This window comes from Schistocerca gregaria, chromosome 10, assembly GCF_023897955.1.
Source record: "Schistocerca gregaria isolate iqSchGreg1 chromosome 10, iqSchGreg1.2, whole genome shotgun sequence".
Classification (NCBI taxonomy): Eukaryota; Metazoa; Arthropoda; class Insecta; order Orthoptera; family Acrididae; genus Schistocerca; species Schistocerca gregaria.
In genome coordinates, this window is record NC_064929.1 from 190,077,700 (window position 1) to 190,097,426 (window position 19,727).

General features: G+C 39.8%; 1 protein-coding gene across 3 annotated transcripts in view; it reads right to left on the reverse strand.

The window, feature by feature from the left end:
- The window catches only part of LOC126293652 (ectopic P granules protein 5 homolog), a 393,414-nt gene that overhangs the window by 101,405 nt on the left and 272,282 nt on the right, over positions 1–19,727 (reverse strand). For all 3 annotated transcript variants that reach the window (XM_049986936.1, XM_049986934.1, XM_049986935.1), the window contains 2 exons: positions 15,100–15,351; positions 10,255–10,438 (listed from right to left, as the gene is read on the reverse strand). In XM_049986936.1, the coding sequence (XP_049842893.1) occupies positions 10,255–10,438; positions 15,100–15,351 (436 nt within the window). The remainder of the gene's footprint in view (positions 1–10,254; positions 10,439–15,099; positions 15,352–19,727) is intronic.

Here is a 19,727-nt window from a genome sequence, read left to right on the forward strand (position 1 = left end):
TTCATCATCCTTATCTTTTCACGCTTGGAGCATAGTGATACGGCGTGATGTTATCCTAAACTCCTTTTTCAAATTAGTAATAAATCCTAGTGAAGCTGTAAAGTTTGTACACCCGAGATTTCTGGCTACGTCCAATGCCCAATGTTGTAAATGCCAATAATGAACGGTGGAACCGCATTCTCGCACTTCATCGAATTTAGCTCCTTGATGGTCTTGAACAGCAGTGTACGATTTCCTTTGAAAACTGTATTTCCTTGTCTTTTCTTTGCCACATAATCCAGTATGTTTTTAATATTGCTTTTAGACTTCAGTTTAGGGTATCTTTTCAGAAGCTTGTCGTATGTGTCGAAACCTCTTACGTAATAATCATTGTACATGTTCTCCAGTGTATTGTCATCAAACGCCATGATGATACTTGCAACTTTAACCTTCTTCTTGGGAGATGGGTTGTATTCACTGACACTGCTTCCATCGCCTCTTCCTGCACTTGCCGTAGCACTACCGTTTGCAATGAGTTGTTCCTCATTATCATCCCTATCATCATCATTATGTGTTAGTGTCACAACAGTATCTGTTTCTAACCTATGCTCATATTTCTGCACTATAATAGATACCAGAAACCATGCGAATGATTTGTCTTTTACACCAATACCATCTTCACGAAGAAGGGTTCTTCGTAACTTCATCTCAACCAATCGCAAGGATTGATTACCAACCGCGGAGCCATCTGACGCTTCTATACACAAATAATGTCACAAAACGCAACTTCAGAGGCACACTGCACTGTCCCTACTGATCCCGACTGGCTACCGGCAGTTCAGTGTGCAATGCGGCATGGCATACGCAGAGGTCTCTAACGGACAACTGCAGAGTTTTGCAGATGTGGGAGTATCACCAGTGCAATAAGAGATCTTTACAATATTTCTCACACAATATTGGTGCATTTGCGTTTGTTCAAGCCCAAGTACTTTCCTGGTAAGAAATAACAGTTAAAAAATAAAAATTACATAAAAGAAATAAACAAACAAAAGAATAAATAAATTTGGTATATGCACCATTTCTGAGTTAATAAGCAGTGAAGTTTGTCAGTCTGAGCATAGCGTACACAAATTCGAGTGGCCTGCCAGATACGGTTAGTGTCAGCTGTTCTCAGAGCATAGATGACAGTGCACAAGACCACTCAGCCTTTGTCTCAGATTCCATCATTACTATTGTCCCGTGTCCAATTTTTGTATCGTTCTCTCTTTTAGTTTTAGGAAACCAAATGAAGAACACATTTGGCGAAATCATCTCTGGTGAGCCACTTGAACTTGCATGTGCAATGGCCCATTTGGTTTCAATGCAAGTTAACTTGGAAATGGCACACCACATCAGTTTCTTTGCTTAACAATAATTTCTCAGAAAAACTTACTCTGCTACAGCCTTACAAGCTTTTCAGACTGTTTCTGATCTCCCTGTATGTTGTCAAATAGCTTATATGCTTGTAGAAAAACACGTTATGTTGGTTTACAGATCAGCTGCCATGAAATTACCACTTGGAACATTTGTTTTTACCAGTGAATGGCATTTATACAATCTTTGATGTTTTCAGATTCACTTACAGTGGTGGTCATTATTCAAATACAACACAGTATTTTTTTTTAATTATTTTAGTTCGTGTAAATCAGTTGAAATACATGGTGTACCACGGTAATTTGTGCTGCTGCTCTAGCTATGTGAATAATAGTGAAAACCACTGTGAGTGAATGTGATGGTTGGTTGGTAGATTGATTAGGAGGAGGAGACCAAACTGCAAGGTCATTGGTTCCGTCAGATTAGGAAAGGATGAGGAAGGAAGTCGGGCCTGCCCTTTCAAAGAAACCATCCTGACATTTGCCTAAAGTGATTTACGAAACTCACGAGAAACCTAAATCAGGATGACCGGACGTGGGTTTAAACCGTTGTCCTCCCAAATGTCCAATGTGCTAACCACTCGCTCGGTGAGCGAATATGGAAACATTAAGAGCAACATCAGTGTTATTTATTGGTGCAAGATGGTAAAAACAAAGTTGCACGTGGTAATTTCATACTCACCCATAAAACAACATACTGTGTGTCTCTATAAAAGCACGCAAGACATCTGACGAATAATATACGAATTCAACTCTAGTAACAGCGTTCTAAATAAAATGAACTGAAACCAAATTGCAGCAGGTTGATCTTGTACATTATGCACATACAATCATCAATTTTTGTGTTTCAATCAGTAGAATTCCTAGAGAGCAGAGGTTATGATTTAGTAACTCTTGATAATAACTGACACTGTAGCAGCTGCCACGTATATTGTCAAATACAAGGCATGTCTGGAAAGCAAGCACCACTTCATTCTACCACTGCGGCACTAGTGTCACAGTTCTACACATTCGCACTCATCTCTCAGGTTCATTATCACAACATCAGAGTTGATTGTGTTGTGTTTATATTTGTTAGTCATCATTCAAAATGTTTAAGACAATCTCTGAGCCTGCAAGACTGTGGTGTAGTGTGTACTGTAATATGTTTTTTGAGCACAAAGCATGCTAAGTGAGCTGAAATTCATTGTCATCTTGTAGAGATTTAAGCTGAAAATGTAATGACTGATGGAATGCTGAGAAAGTGGGTGAGATAAATCAATGATGGATGAACCTGTATTCACGATAAAGCACAGAGTGGGCAGCCTTCTTTTACCAGTGATGGTTTGGTTGAGAAATTGGATGAGAAAATCCATGAAAACAGACAGTTCACAATGAGAATACTTTGTGATCATTTTTCCACAGATTTCAAGAACTGTTTTGCATGAGATTGTCACAAATCACTTAAATTTTCACAAATGTGTTCCTTTTGAGTTCCAAAAATGCTTACAGATGTCCACAAAATGAAGCAACTTGGCAATACTTCGACATTTCTTAACCATTACAGTGATGAGGGAGATGAATTCTTAAACAGAATTATGACCAATCATGAAACATGGGTTTGTCATGTCATTCGAGAATCAAAAGAACGGTCAATGGAGTGGAGGAACTCACAATCCCCCAGAATATAAAAATTCAAAACAACACTGTCAGCACAAAAAGTCATGTGCATTGTGTTCTGGGACAGCTTGGGCATTCTGCTTGTTGAGTTCATTTCCCAACAATTTGGGCTGATACTGTGGAACACTGACAGAACTTTGCAAAACACCAGGTGTGGAATGCTCAGTCGAGGCACTGGTTTGTTTCACATTTGTTTCACAAAGCACGTCCCCATTCTACTGGCATCACTTAAAACCTTATTCAATAATTTAGTTGGGAGCAGTTCAATCACTTACCATATATCTCCATTCTCACGCCTTCTCATTCCCCCTTGTTCTTGAACTTGAGTGTGATTTTGGGGGAAGGCACTTTGAAAGAGATGACAATGCTAAAAATGGTATTTGGCAGTAGCTAACTTCACTGGTGGCATCTTTTTATGAAGAGGGGGTAGAAAAGTTGATTTTCCGCTATAAAGAACATCTCAACAATGGTGGCAACTATGTAGAAACATAGTTTTAAGAAATATTCTTCCTTGTAAAAATGAATTATGGATTGAGAAAAATGTTTTATGAGTTTTTCTCCAAAACAGCACTTACTTCCTGGACACAGCTCATAATAATAATGTTGCTGTCAATGAGTAGTACACAATACTCTAGAAGCATATTTACGAACAGGTGACGATGATGGTCAGAGACAAGTTTGTCAGGGGGTAGAATATCTCCAATGTTTTTTTACTCTAGTCACGGATGATTGCTTCAAAGGAACAGAATGAGGAAGCAGGGTGATCAAAGTCAATGGTATATTGCTGATCTGCCTCTGATTTGATGACACCTGCATGCTCGTAAGTGAAGACCTGACAGAACCAACAATTGTGATTCAAGAATTCAAAGTTAACTCTGCACCAGTTGGTTTTGAGATGAATATGGGAAAAACTTAAGCCCTGAATCCAAGTATACAACTATTGAAGCCCCCTCAGGAAATGTCTATTTCAGCCGTCAAACTCAGCTAGGGAAATCCTGCCAAAAGGCACAGTTTCCACGAAGAATAGGGTTGAGCTAAGAGACATTTAGGGGGCTTCAGCTCATCCCAACCAACTAGGATGAAACAATTAACACAAAGAAGACGTGCACTATACTTGTGTCCTGTGAGTGGCAATGAGGTCTAGAATGACTGGACATACGAAAGGCAAGTGCTCACACACAATGGCATGAACAAACAGTGGCGAGGATGCTGGGCATCAGCTTTGAGGACAAGATCTGGAATAAGGTCATTACAAGAAGGAGAAGGAAATGGGTAAAACAGAAAATCACAAAAGTTGCCAGGCTGAGTGGGAATGTGACAACTGCATAGCAAGGAAAGACACTATAAGATGAACCAATAAGATAGTTTATTATATATCTAGGGAACAAAAAAAGGAGAGAGAGGAAATGGACATCTTCAGCTAATGTGCTAGAATGCCAACTAGGATTGGAGAAATTATACACATTAGAAACATGTGCTTTCTCTTTATTTTCTTTGTCATTTAACAATACTGAGCAACAGCAACATGGGGCCATATACAGCCTGTAATTATATAATTTTATAATGGTTAGTTGGTATTGTTGGGCCTGGCGCTCTAGTGGTAAGGCACTTGCCTGGATATCAATAGGCTGCAAGTTAAAATCCTTGCCAGACCATGGAAATTTTCAGTCTGCCTTTACTCTAATCTTCTCCCCTTGGAGGAGACGCCAGGGATGACACGCACGTTCCACATTAACCTGTACGCAGTGGAACTTCGATTTTACTTTTATCGCGATTCTACACCATAAATTCATAGCCCCTGTAAAATACCCCATAATATCAGTGCTAAAAATTCCCTGATTTTGCGTTTCTTTCTAGTTAGGTTCACCTCAATTCTAACTTCTTACTCTACATCTCACTTGACTTCGTCCTGTTTTCTTCCTATTGACATCTGACGTAACTGAACGAGTTATAAGTGAAGAACATGCTTGGTCATAATCAAGAAAACATCACCCATTTCTGGCTAGTGAACTCTTATTGGCTAGCAGCTTTTTGAGTCACTCAATAGCCAGCGCAGCCACCACACCACACTAACACGCTTAAAATGAGCTCACCTACTGGATGTGTGGAGAGGGGGAGTGGGCCTTCAACAATGGGAGTGTAGATAGGGGCAAAAGCACTTTGTAAAGTGCTGAAAACACACTTTTCGTGCAGATGATGTGCTGTAACACAGATGTCACAAGAAAATAGAACAACGGTTTTGAGACAACACATTATACAGACTTTTGCGTTCGAATCTGACACGATACTGTTACCACAACTACATACACTAGTCAGGCATATACACTTCACACTACACACTAAACACACTGTAGATTGTAAAGATTGACCGCAGTGACCGAGGACATGAAGCAAGACCAGAGCACCTGAGCTTTCTTTCAAATTTACATTCTATACAGTGCACAAAAATTCATTGTGCCAACTTTTAATAAGCTTGTAACATGAATTGGGGAAGCAAACTAATTTTCTCGTGTGTCTGTTTCTCTCATCAAGCTATATAAGACTTTAACAGTGGTAAGCGTATGAAGTGTGGTTCATAAGAAAGGCATTAAACAGTAACAGCAATGGTGACCAAGTCTGTTATTAAGCAGATGTCTCTATTTATACTTATGGTTTAATCACTTAGCTGTGTGATGTTTTTGGTTTAATTCAACATGTTCATCAATTTTTGCTTTTTTCTGTGCAAGCACAAAGGATGATCTCTCATAAACGTGTGCTTTGACCTCTCAAAAATGTGTGCTTTGAAAGTATAATTTGTGATTGTAGCATGTTGAAAAACAGCTCAATTACCTTGTACCCAGATACCAGTTTCAATTTTTTGATGAGCTTTTACTTGCTGTTAGACATCTGTGATTTTTTAAGAACTAATGAAACTCACTACCACAAATTATTTTATAAACAGTGTACCATATTTACTCGAATCTAAGTCGCACTTTTTTCCCGGTTTTTGTAATCCAAAAAACAGCCTGCGGCTTAGAATTGAGTGCACAGCAAGCGGAAATTCTGAAAAAAGTTGGTGGGTGCCACCACAACTTACTTCTGCCATCGATTATATGTAGTGCTACACAGGCATGCTTTGTAGGCACGAAGATAAATACTGGCTCCAAAACCTCTGTGTCAGTGAATAAATTAAAATAAAAAAAAAAAAAAAAAAAGAAAGAAAAAGAGGAGGAAGACGAGCTATTTTCTGCGCCCCGAGTTTCGACCACTGCATTTTCATATATTATCCAATGAAGTAAATACAAATTCCATATTGTTCATCTTCGAATGTAGCAGCATTTCAATGTAATACGAAAATCCGACTGGCAAGACTGTTTGGGATGTTTGTCAATATGGCCAACTCTATGTTCTGAATTTTTTCCTATCTGTGAGAAGAGATGGTTGCTAATAGGAACTTTTATAAATTGTGAATCACATGCAGTATTCTCGTCACCATAAGAGGAATACGCATATAAACATTTTGCCATGTATTGTTTCATGTTTGTGCTACATCATTTAAATCCTGTCTGCCTAATAAACTACGAAACTAGAGTGAGACAACAGCAAACGCGGAAGAATATTCATACCATGTCATGTTTATATTCGTATTATTCTTATGCTTAACAGTGATACAGTCAGAAATGAAGCACGGCAATTGACTAGATTTTTAAATCTAGGATGACTCTAATTTCTGTGCAGAATGTAATGTACTAAAGAGGCGCCTGCACAGATTTTCAAACAGAGAAAAATTTTCGCTAAACTCTCATTCAGAACATCTTCTATCATACACAGTCTATTATTTGGTTCTTGTTGATCATTATCAAAGAAAGCAGCAGTGTAAGACAACAACAAATAGCAGTTTCTTGCCATTGTTTCGCTAATGAGGCGATTCCTCTCTCTTTTTTTGTTTTTTAATTGTAGCGCGCACAAAACCAAGCCATGGCGCGAGCGGCCACAGGCCGTAAACACGCACTATCAGAATGCGACAAATTATGCATGACACAGTACAGTAATGCATTTTCAGCTTCGAGTGACGTAAACACCTATAGCAAAGAAAACCGCTTATCAGATCAAAGAAAAATAAGCAATCAATTCAATCCAGATGAAGTACGTAGAAAAGGAAGGGTACCCGTATAAATACGGACAGAGCACCTGGCGCATAGCAATGGCTACCTGATAAAGCGTAACTGCTAGGATTATGACTCTAACCAAACTACTGTAGCTGTATCGTCATTCATTCGACCTAAATTGTGTCTCATATTACAATGGGCAAACTTTGTTTCAATTTGGAGATGTGGCCTATAATTTTTCTCTCCCCTTGAATTTCGTGTCTCAGATTTCAGGTGCGGCTTAGATTCTGGAAATTTTTTTTCCCTTGATTTCGAGTCTCGTTTTTCAGGTGCGGCTTAGATTCGAGTGCGGCTTAGATTCGAGTAAATACAGTATTGTACATTTAATTTCTTTCACATAGATTCTATATGAAGTACTGGACAGGATTGCGATTTTTAATCGTATATGCCAAGTACATGTGCTTTTGCTTGTATTTTGGGAGGTTTACAGATTTTTCTCAATTCGGTATTTTCCTCATTTTTGCATTTTTAAAGTCTGGACCACACAAAAACATAAAACAGGAGTTTCACTGTATCTCTTTCCTCAGTTCTACAGGGTAAAGGAATGATCAATATACAGCGGTACAACAGGAACCAACATTTGGAGCAAAAACTCTAGTAAAATTGGGCTCTAAAATGCTTATGTTTAGAGCTAGGAGTACTTCTTCATCTTTCATACTGTGAAATGAATCTTCTCCTGCAGTCTGTTTGCTTTTCATATTTTGGGAGGAGATAGTATGAACCAAAACACAATTATCTAGTAAATGTGGGCTCTAAAACGCCTACTTTAAGAACTATGAGGACTTGTTCAATAGAAGATATTTTTTTGTTTCAATTAATTGTTTTTGTTGTATCTCTGAATACTGACCATTTTTCCTGGGACACCCCAAAGAACTGGGGAAGGTTAGGGGCATGCAACTTACCAAAATGGTGACCAATTTAAAAACTTGCTCCTGGCCATTGAGCCACACTAAATTATTATTATTATTATTATTATTATTATTATTATTATTATTATTGTTGTAGATACAGTAGAGTCTTGATAGTATGAGTGTCGATAGTTCGAGTTTCCAATAATCCGAGCCTCTCTCTCTCTCTCTCTCTCTCTCTCTCTCTCTCTCTCTCTCTCTCTCTCTCTCTCTTCCCTCTCTCCCCCTCTCCTTTTTAAAAAAAGGTTGCAACAATCTACTTTCTTTTTTTACTGACATGATAAATGATGAAAACATCATCGCAAAAGATAGATAGGGAGAGTACAGCTCAGTGACAAAGCAGACAACAATGCAATCAACACCGACGATAAGCTCGCTGCCCTGTTGCACAAACATCACTTGTCAATATGGCACAAGATACCCCGACTGCTGCCGGCTACTACTGGGGAGTTCATACGCTGCTGTAGTTACTGTTGGTGACTAGTGAAGAAACCAACTTAAATTGGAACAGTTTTCTTCACAGAAATGCTCACACGAATCTCTCAGTCGAAGAAGTATAAAGAAGTCAGACTTCAGAAAAACAAGAAAGGCTTTGTTCATGTGGTTTCCCCAACAGAGACAGAAGGGTGCTCCGATTTCTGGCCCAATCTTGCAAGAAAAAGCTTTGTTTTTCAGAAACCGCTGCAAGAAAGAGATGACAATTTTTGCCACTAGTGTGGGCTGACTCGACAAATGGAAGAAGAGGTATGGAGTGAGTCAACTAGATGTATGTGGAGAAAAACTCTTTGGTGACGCTCAGACCATTTAAAATTTATTGGCGAGCATAAAAAAATCATAATTGATGAAAATTTGTTTAATAAACAAATTTATAAATGTGACGAAACTGAGCTAAATTTTAAAATGTTACCAGTGAGAACACTTGCTTCTTGTGAAGAAAAAAGTGCTCCTGTGCACAAAAAAAGCAAAGAGCTCACAGTTAAGGCAGCTTCAAATGCAACTGGAAACCACAAACTAAAACTATTTGTCAATGGGAAGTCTGCCAAGCCAAGAGCATTCAGGAATGTGTCCATCTCAGCTGTTCCAGTTGTCTATATACATCAGAATAATGCCTGGATGAATCAGGAAATCTTCAAGAATTGGTTTTTTAACTCATTTGTACCTGACTGCAAGAATTTTTTATAAGAAAGGGGACGGCCATGCAAACCAATTTTGCTTATGGATAATGCGTCCTCACATTCAAGTGCAGAACTGCAGTGTGACGGTGTCTGCGCCTGCTTTTCCCACCAAATGTTACCTGTCTCATTCAACCCATGGATCAGGGCGCTCTGGAATGTCTAAAAAAAAAAAAAATATTGACAGCAATTGCTACAGTCAGTACTGCATTCCAAAGACAACGAAAGCATTGTAGGAGCTTTTTGAAGAAAGTGACTTTGAAGGATGTTGTGTACTGGATTAGCGAATCTTGGGGCGAAATAAAGTCAAGACACAATTTCTAAGTCATGGAGGAAAATTCTACAGGAAAGTATGCCAGACACAGACACTGAAGATTTAGCAGATGAGGAAGATCAACCATTGTGTAATTTAATCAGAAGATTGCCAGAGTGTGAAGAGGCAGAAGAGGTGGAAGTAGGCGAGTGGTTAAATTCGGACCAACAGCTGGAAGTGACAGACTCTTCTATAATTGACATGGTTAACATTCCATCGCAGTGTGAGAGTGACGAGGCAGAGGCTGCAACGATGATGAGTCACACCGATGGCTACACTGCTCTCGATGTCACCATATGCTACGTGGAACAACAGCGTGGGGCGACACCAACTAACCTACTGCTCCTGAGACGGTGGCGTGACATTGCGGAGAGGAAACGTTGCAGCTTTGCCAAACAAAAGACACTTCACTATAACCTGTCTAAATAAATAATTATTGTTATTCTGCCAATGCAAATGCATGTGTGAATACTTTTATTTTAATAAAGTTCATATTTTGACCTGTATTACTTACAATATCATAATATTTCTTTTTCCCATTTAAATTTCGATAGTGCGAGTTTTCATTAGTTCGAGGGGGTTCCGGTCTGGTTCACCTCAAACTATCGAGACTCTACTGTGTTCTGGTGGACAGAACATGGTGTATGAGGACAAGAGACTCACACTGGTCGGAGAGCGCCCCCCTCTCCAGTTGCACGGAGCTGACGACAATGGCATGCCCCAGCATGGCGAAGAACGCTGTCAGTGGTTCCACATAGGCCCGGTACTTGGGGTACAGCCCGTACAGGCCGTACTGCAGGCGCTCTTTGGTGAAGTGCGAACCCAGCAGTGTCACCGTCTCCCGTAGCTGCAATTAGTTAGCTGTATAGTTTGAAGCATTTATGAGAAAATTACTAAAAAGTTCACAGTGCGCTTACAGTAATGCACAGAAAATGACTGATGGCACTTGGTCCCATTCACATAGAGAGAAACTACTTCCAATGTAGTGGATTTGTAGTGTCATGATAAACCAGTTGTAGCCTTTATTGTTTTGTAGTTATTTACCTTTTGAAAATAAAGAGTTGTTAAGAAGACTTTCAATACGGCAGATTTAGGCAGATGTGTGGGGGAGTTGGCCAGGTTCAACGTTTCACTGCAGCAGCCATAGGCGCTAAGACTGCCACCTCCACAACTTATGCAATATAACAGAACATTGCAGAGTAACACTTGCAGCTTTCCAAACGCAGAGGTAATATGATTAAATATATATATTTGTAGTATAAAAGTACTCTATGGTCACTTTTTAGTTGTATTTTGTTTAAAGAAAAAATGCTGGCACAGCAGCAACTACTATTTTCTTTCTTCTGCTGGGGATCCTCCTGGTAGCACATTAGGCAGAAGATGGCCGCATTTTTATTGCATATCTTATGATATGTAAACAATGGAAAATCCAGGATGCAAGAATGACAATATTATGAAAAGGATAGATTGCTACTCACCAAATATTGCCATTCTAGGCCACGGACAGGCACAGCAAAACACAAGCAAGCTCTTGCCCAAAATGCCTTCTTCTGAATTAGACAACACGCATGCACACATTCACGCAAGTGCAACTCATACACCCAAGACCACTGTCTCTGGCTGCCGAGGCCGGCCAGCCACAGCCGTTATGTGAGTGCGAGTTGCACTTGCGTGACTGTGTGCATGTATGTTATTTAATTCAGAAAGGCCTTTTGGCCAACAGCTTATTTGGTTAGCAGTTGTTTTCTTGTACCTGTCTGTGACTCAAAATTTCATGATAATTAAAATCTTACTGAGATGCATATTGCAGTTCTTCATTACTTTTAAACATTCCTTGTCCTAACCTGGTTTCTAAATGTTTTTCTGGAATTTGTCATGGAGTTTGAATCAAGCCCATTGTCTTAAAATGGTGATGTCACTGATCAGCTACTGTTATTGCAGCCTTAAATGTATATAGCACTATCAATGCAAGCACCTGCCTTCACTTTAAATTTATGTTACGAAGTCCAATATCATTTCTGAAGTATCCTATTATTACAAAGCCAAGAAGGCATTAAAATTTTCCTTAATTTTCTTCTCATCTTATTAATGATAGAGAGAGACACTGATTTTGTCATTGGTATAATCACACTTTCTCTATTTGCTTATTTTGTACTTTACGTTTAAGATTTAAAATCTAATATCACAAGGAAAGAGCAATTAAAGCAACAGCCAGTGATAGCGAGAAGATCCTGACATTCAATGTTGCAGACCTCTGACCATATTGGGTTAGTTAAAATTCAGTTGTAAATGTTAAAATAATTCAATGAATAACACGTATCATCATGTAGTATGCCATGTTGAAATTGTTCAGTTTACTGTCTTATTTGAAAACACACACACACACACACACACACACACACACACACACACACACACACACACCCTTGAAGATAATAAACTACTGGCTGAAAAATGCTCCCGTGCATCTGCTACTGTTTATATATGTCTCCCTCCCACTGTCTCCTTTTCCTCCCATTGGCAGTTTCTCCTGTCTGTTTCCCCCACTGTCACTATCTTCATCCCTTTGTCTCGCTCTTTCTTACCGCAGTCCCTTTCTCTGCCACTTTCACTGTCACTCCCTTTGTCCCACTCTTTTTCTTTCAAACTGACGCTGCCTCTGTCTTCCTCGCCTACAGTCTACTGTCTCCCTCTTCAGCCACCACTCTCTCTTCTCCAAACATGTCCTTCGGAATCATTTGCTCAGCGTTTTGACACCTAGACCCGGAAACTTAACGCTCGGGTGTAGGGGATGGGGCAAAGTGAGCAAATTTTTTTGTGTAAAGTTCACCAGCCTTTGTATGGTTTCCATTTATCTCTTTTTTATAATTTTAAGAACACAGTTCTTATATAGGGCAACAGCGATCTGTAACTACCATGAATAAAGTGGAAGCAGTCTTGATTGGTTATCCTCTTTTTTATTTTCACTCTCTCCTCTCTCTTTGGCTGCCACTATTATTGTCCTTATTTACGTATCTTTGTCTTTCACTGCCACTTTCTCACTCTCACCATCACTGTCTCCTCCCTCTTTCATTGTCATTGTTTCTCTGTTGCTCTGTCTCAGCCCAAAAAAGCGTGAATTATTTCCACACCAATATTTTTGGTGATGAAGGTGGAACGAGGATTTAGCCAGCTGGCTCTCCACTTTTCTCTCAGAGCATATTCATCTTTTTTGTGCTCCAACGGGCTGCCTATATAAAATGAATTATGTAATGCAACACAAGTTCCTTCAAAACTACTTTACAGAAAACTGCAAACATTTTTAGGCTACACCTACAGTATGCCAAAAAATGTAAGGTTTTATGTGCAAGTACAAAGAATTTCACATGAGAAAATAATTCTTTTTAAGGCGCTTACACCACCACATGGCATCACCGAAAATTTACAGGTCAAGGCAACCTGTATATATATGAAATGCCTAGTACACAGAGATAACATATCATAAAAGTTTTATTGGTGAAAAAGTAGCAACTAAAACAGTTTGGCAACCCCAGAATCCTAGCCATGTTTTTACTACATTGGGTAAGACTACATTTTCACTTCAGACAGGATATTACATGCCTATTTTACGTGCACAAGTACAGTAACTTTGAACCACTGGATCTCAGTAATGGATAATGATACCCTAAAATGGTTCAAAGTTCCCTAAGGTCATCATCCTTAGAAGCTATTTCAACAATTTACTTTGAACAGAAATTATAGAAGTGACCAATTACTGGTACTTTTGGTGCCCAGCAATCATGGCTTTATTGTTATGTATATTCATAATGGATACAGATTTTCAAAAATAGGAAATGGTATTTCTAGAGAAATGTCCAAAGAATGTATAGTTAAAATTTGAGTCATTTGCTAAAGTCAGTTTTTCAGATAATTGTAACCCGTAGTGCAAAATGGCAAAAAACTTGTTTGTGGAGTTTGTGCATTAAGCGCAATACTTTTCAACCTCTGGATCTCAGTAATGGAATATTAAAAAAGTTTCGAAGTTCCCTGAGAACATCACCTTAAGAACACACAGTAACAATTTCAACTACTTGACATAAATAAAAATTACTAAAGTGCCAAACTCCACAATTGAAACTTTTGGTAGCCCAAAAATCATGGTTTTTTGAAGTTTTCTCAGAAGCCACCCATGAACAAATGCAGCTTTTATAATCCAGCTTAGGTCCACCTTAGGCCGTAGCTAATGCAAAGGAACCAACCAATCTACTGAACTTGCCTCATATGGAGGAAGGGTGTAGTGTTTAAATTTGGATTGTGTACTGTAGGATAACTACAATATGCATGTTCTTCCAATAAGTATACAAATGGTCGCTGGGAAAGGGCTGTCTAAAACACATGACTCCTTGTCTGTGTGAGCAGTAGAACCAAAGATCATACTTGTACCGTGCACTGTCATGCATGGGCTGATACTGTATTGAGAATGATATTACACAATGTTAGAAGATTTGAATTAATTTGTTGAAAAAGATACGATGAGGTAATACATGTCTAAAAATATTAAGAAATTTATACTGAATGGAAATTTGACTAAAGGGAATATGCATATGGATGAAAGTTATAAAAGACATATGGAAAATCACTAAAATATTGTAGAGAAGCATTTACATACAATAAAATGCAGTAATCAGTTCTACATATGCTACAGATGAAATTACTTTTATTGAATCTTCATTTGATTTAATCAACCCATAAAATATTTAGTATACTATATTTGTTTTACTATGCGTATCCATTATGGGTATTTTAGAACTGTAACTGTTAATTGAATGTAAATAGGTTATATAAAACTGCAACCAGTCACCTTTTTTTAAATAATTACGTTTTATTCCATGAACCAGTTTTTGAACCTTTCAGGTTCAGCTTCAGATAGTTTCTGGAAGTTACATAAAGTGCTGTAAAGCGCATGCTGGATGCTGGCAAAGCCTTGCTGTCAGAGTGTAAATTAATATAGTTTGTGTGAAAGTGTGTGTAGTGCTACAACAACTGGGCATCAAAATGGAGGCAGATAGATAAACCATCAGATGAACCCGAAAAGGTTTGAAAACTGGTTCATGGAATAAAATATAATTACTCAAAACAAGTGACTGGTTGCAGTTTTATATAACTCATTTACATTTATTTTATTATTTCAAATTGCTAAAAACATTGTGGCCTACATTCTGGGAATTGTTTCAAGGATGATCATAACAACAAAATAAAATCTTTAGAGATCCAGAGTACAGCCATGAGGCAAACCAGTTGAGCTTAAAAAATTCACTATAGGAAGAGACAACCTTCTTGGTCGACATGAGAACCAGCACTGAACTCAATAGGATTCGTGCGACACACCCCTCGATAGAAAAATGTGTCCTACACGAACTCTGCCCTGAGTGGTGCTACTCCGGTAATTTACCATGTCATATCTAATCACTAATAACATCAAAAAAACCACAGAAGCCTGTCACAGAACTAGGAGGCCCGTATACGCACCTCACTGTGTGACAGCGACCTCTGCTCCGTGGCGAAGCGGCGTGCCTCCTCCCGTACGGTGCCTGCCCCGAGGCCCGGCTTGAGACGGTCCGCAGCAGCACCCGCCGGCTGCAGCAACGCATTTAGAAGGTCGAACCAGACGGAGGGTGCAAGCTGCTGTGTCTCCGAGGCACGCAGCACCAGGCTTAGTACCTCACCGTAGTGCTCGGGGAAGTCGAACAGCAGCATTAGGCGCAGGTGCTTGCGGAACACCTGCAGCATGAGCAAGATGTAACAGCTCTCATTCAGTTACGGTCCTCCGGCAGCACCCGTGTAGCCAGACTGAATTGTGTTATGCAAACAACTCTTGTTTCAAATGCCCTGAAATATTTCAGCACCCTGTGTCATCGTCAGTGGATTCTTTTACTAAGTTCTGTAAAATGCAAATATGTTGCTTTTATTTCACACACAATCACACGCTATGAAGTGATACGTAGGCAGACTACCAGCTACTCCACACAGTTAAAATAAGCACTGCTTATAGGGCAATGAAACCGTACAAGCTGGAAGTTTGATGGCTTGAGGATGTTATATTGATGATAAATGTCTTTATGATCACAGATGCTGGATTAATGCTCATAGTAACTATAACTAAATCCAGAAAGCTCAGACATAGTACTTCCCCAATCTCAGTGCCCAGTAATATCTGTGCACAGTGCCTTGCTATTTATTTTCCACTGTAGGCTGTGAACCAGAAGCATTGCCACATACTGGAGTAGTGTCTGAAGGCATTTTAAGCACCCACAGTGTCGTGATTACAGTTATCATTGCACCCGAGCGTAGCCCTGCTGCACTGCCTTCATTGCTAAAATCTGTTATCACTATGTGATAATCACAATGGACATAAAAAGTGTTTAGGCCTAATTTTGTAAAAATGATTATAGGCCTACTTATAACATGTATGCATTTTACAGAACTGAATAAAAGTAGACAAAACAAGTGTGCATACTGTCTGCATAACAGCTGAACCTGATTTCCCACAATAGTTGTTATCTTTTAAATATGGCAATGCGAGTAACATATTGTGCGAGTGCAATAAATATGTTATGTCACACCACAGAGATTAATATGGTAACAATACTTTTCTAATACTATGGGCACCGTGCAGATAATTACTTTAGGATGTGTAGTAAATGGAAAAACCGGTATCCTCTGGAACGTCATACCATTCTTAATTAGGCACTGCTCATTAAACTGTGCTTTAGTACAAAATTATTATTTGTCTTCCAAGAGGACATTGCAGATTGGCCCTCTTTAAGTTGAAGATCACTACCTAGATACTAATTTTCTGGAGCAGTACAATGAACTTCTCAAAAAAACTAAAATGTTCTCTGACAATCTGAACAATTCTGAGCATTATTATGGGCAAAAATGTCCAGTTTTTCAACAGAGTTGCCTGCACCTGTGTGAGTGCTTGTTTCGGGATCATGAGGTTACTGGTTCCATTCTCCTAAGATTCAAGTTCCTTTTTCTTTACTTTCTATTTAAATTCCATATTTATTACCAAAATAAATTCCTAATTAGGAAATACAGTATTAAATCTTCTATTACAGACAGTATTTTTTATATTAAATTACTAATTGCGTGAAAGTTTGAATACTCATTATAAATTAGAATCTCGTACAAAAAAATGTGAATTATGTGAATGTTAAATGAAAATCATATATATCAATAATAGTTTTCCACCCTTTCGCTGCTACAGATGTGCTCCCTGCATTCCGTGCGAAGGGCAGCTTTTGTTACGGCTGTACTGATCGCCAAATGCTCATGCTCATACCAGTGCTGAGGGATGGCATTCTGGTCGATACAATATACTCGTCACATGATTTTTCAAAAACTACTAGCTGAAAAACAAATTGATTTACATGCAATTAGCAGTTAAAAAGGGAAGATGTTACTTTTGTTAGAAAATTATGACTTAATATTTATCACTTAATACTTCAGTTTTGTAAAATGTTAATACTACTCCAGGATTAGACCTGAGGCCTGTTCCAGCTGGCCGACTGCTGCAGACGTGGGACACACAATCAGCGTGTTGCCAGTCACTCCAGCTGATGTTGCCAGTAGGTGAGCACTAATGATGCCACCGCTTCTTTATTCGAACAGTTCCTCATAGGTTGTGTGGACCTCATGAGACACCTTCCTACCTCATACAATATCTGAGGAAATACCGGAAACCAAATCTGTGTCTTTCCGTATTGAAGTCATCAACACTATTTGTTCAGCTGTGGGGGCTGTCATTTTAATTTAGTTATGAACTACTGTTTTTGCTGCAGCTTCACCCACGTACACACTTGACACGTGTCTCACACTCCACTCCTCTCTCTGTAGAAGATGTGGAGTGAATATTTACTCTTGTTTGTAATGGTTAATGAAATATTGTCAACTGTCTCTGTAGTGCCATATCGAGAAAACGTGATTCCCGTGAAGCTGAGATTGTAGTGTAGAAATTATGAACTATTTGCAGAGAGAATTATGCAAAACGAACAGCACATCTATAGGTAAACCATGCACCTTAAGAGTGGTAGTACCTAACACACACACACACACACACACACACACACACACACACACACACACACACACACACTTGACTGTGATAGGTATTTAACCCAAGACCTAATTGGGGAGGAGACAAATCCACTGTGCAGTATGTAACAGACTGCCCCTGTATCTTATATATCCTAACTGAAAATGCAAGATGCACAGGAGTTCGGCATCTCTTGAATGTGTCTACTTCCTCCTCCCCCTCTCTCTGACCATCTCATCCTTCCCACATCTCTCTGTGAATATCTCCCTCCCCCCCCCCCCCCCCCCAGATCCATCTTGTCCTCATCTTTTTCTCTGACCCATCACCTCCTGCCTGCCACCCTCTCTGCGTCTAGCCCCTCTTGCCCCATCTCTCTCTGTCCATCTCGCACTCCCCCTCTCCCCTATTCATCTCCTCCTGCTCCCCTCTCCATACACCACCTCCTCCCCACCTCACCCAATCCATCTTCTCCTTTCTACGCACCCCATCGATCTCCTCCTCACCTCTCTCACCCTGCCCGTCTTCTCATCCCTCCTATCTCCCTCCATATTGTTCTGGCCCCCTCCTCCTATCCATATTCTAGCCCTCTTCCTCCCCATATCTCTATATTTATCTCCTCCTTCCCCCTCTTCCCGCTGATCACCTCCACCCCTCAACCTACCTACTACTCCCACTCATCTCTGCCACCCCTAAAGCACTCCCTACCTCTGTCCTCTCCTCTTGGGGCCCCTTTCTCTCTGACCAACCCCTCCTGCACCCTTTCTCTCTGTCCGACCCTTTCTGCCCACTCTCTCTCTATCCATCTCCTCTCTCTTAATATCCATCCCCACGTGCCTCAACTTTCTCTGCAATTCCCTCCTTTATCCATCTCAAACTACCATCAGCCATGCCCATCGCCACATGCAGCCCCTGCAAAACAGCTCAATGAAGCAAGGCTACTTCCCCTGACATGTAGGCTACCTTTCAGAGCAATGCAATAAGGCAGGTCCATACTACTCTAATACACTTTTCATGCAAGACAGCCTGCACAGCAGGAGCTTATATACACCAGAGTGCTGATATTAGGGAAGTTGGCTGTTTGTGTGCCGAATTTGGTTGAAATAGAGCAAGGGGTTTTGGAGAATATCCCAGACTGACAGACAGACAGACAGACAGACACACACACACACACACACACACACACACACACACACAAAGTAAGAAAAAACTCAAGTCTAGCAAGAATCGAAAAAGGAGCATTGTGATTTGCGATTATAAGACAGGAATGGTTTGCACGCAGAGACAGGAATGGTTTGCATGCAGCTGTGGGTTGCTCTATTGTGAAGCTCAAAATTTATTATATACAGTGTGGTGTGGTCAGAAACAGTCCGAAAAGCTTATGCACCTGTTGCAGGGTGTGCTGTGCTGAGAAATAATTGTTAAACAGTACTCAATATGTTGTGCTGTTTCCAAGCTAATTACCATTGAAGTCGGCCAATCAGGCCATTGCACATGCAAATTCAGTCATGCTACCAGATGTAATTAGTGTCATTGTCCTCAGAGTGTAGATGATAGTGTATGTGACTGCTCAGCCTTTGGTTCAGGTTCAAACCTTATTACCGACCCAAGTCCAATTTTTGTATCACACTCTAGTCCAGTTTTAGCAAACCAAATGCATTACATGTTTGGTGACATGGTGTCCAGCAGGCCGCTAAAATTTGTGCACGCAACAGCCTGACTGGCTAACTTCAATGCTGATTAACTTGGAAATGGTACACTGTATCCCCAAATTGCTTTCTTAACAATTATTTTAGCACAACCTATCCTGCAACCTCCCTACCAACGTTACAGACTGTTTCAGACCACTCTCTCTCTCTCTCTCTCTCTCTCTCTCTCTCTCTCTCTCACCCCCTGCCCTCTCTAGTAATTCTAATAAGTGTATTGTACTGCTTTAGGAAATTCACATTTGGGCACTGACCTCCAACTCCTCTAAGTGTGAAGACCGATGAAGTCCAATCTCTAAGACCATCTTGTTATTCCAGAAAAATGTTATAGGTCAAACAGGTAATCTACCATTTAA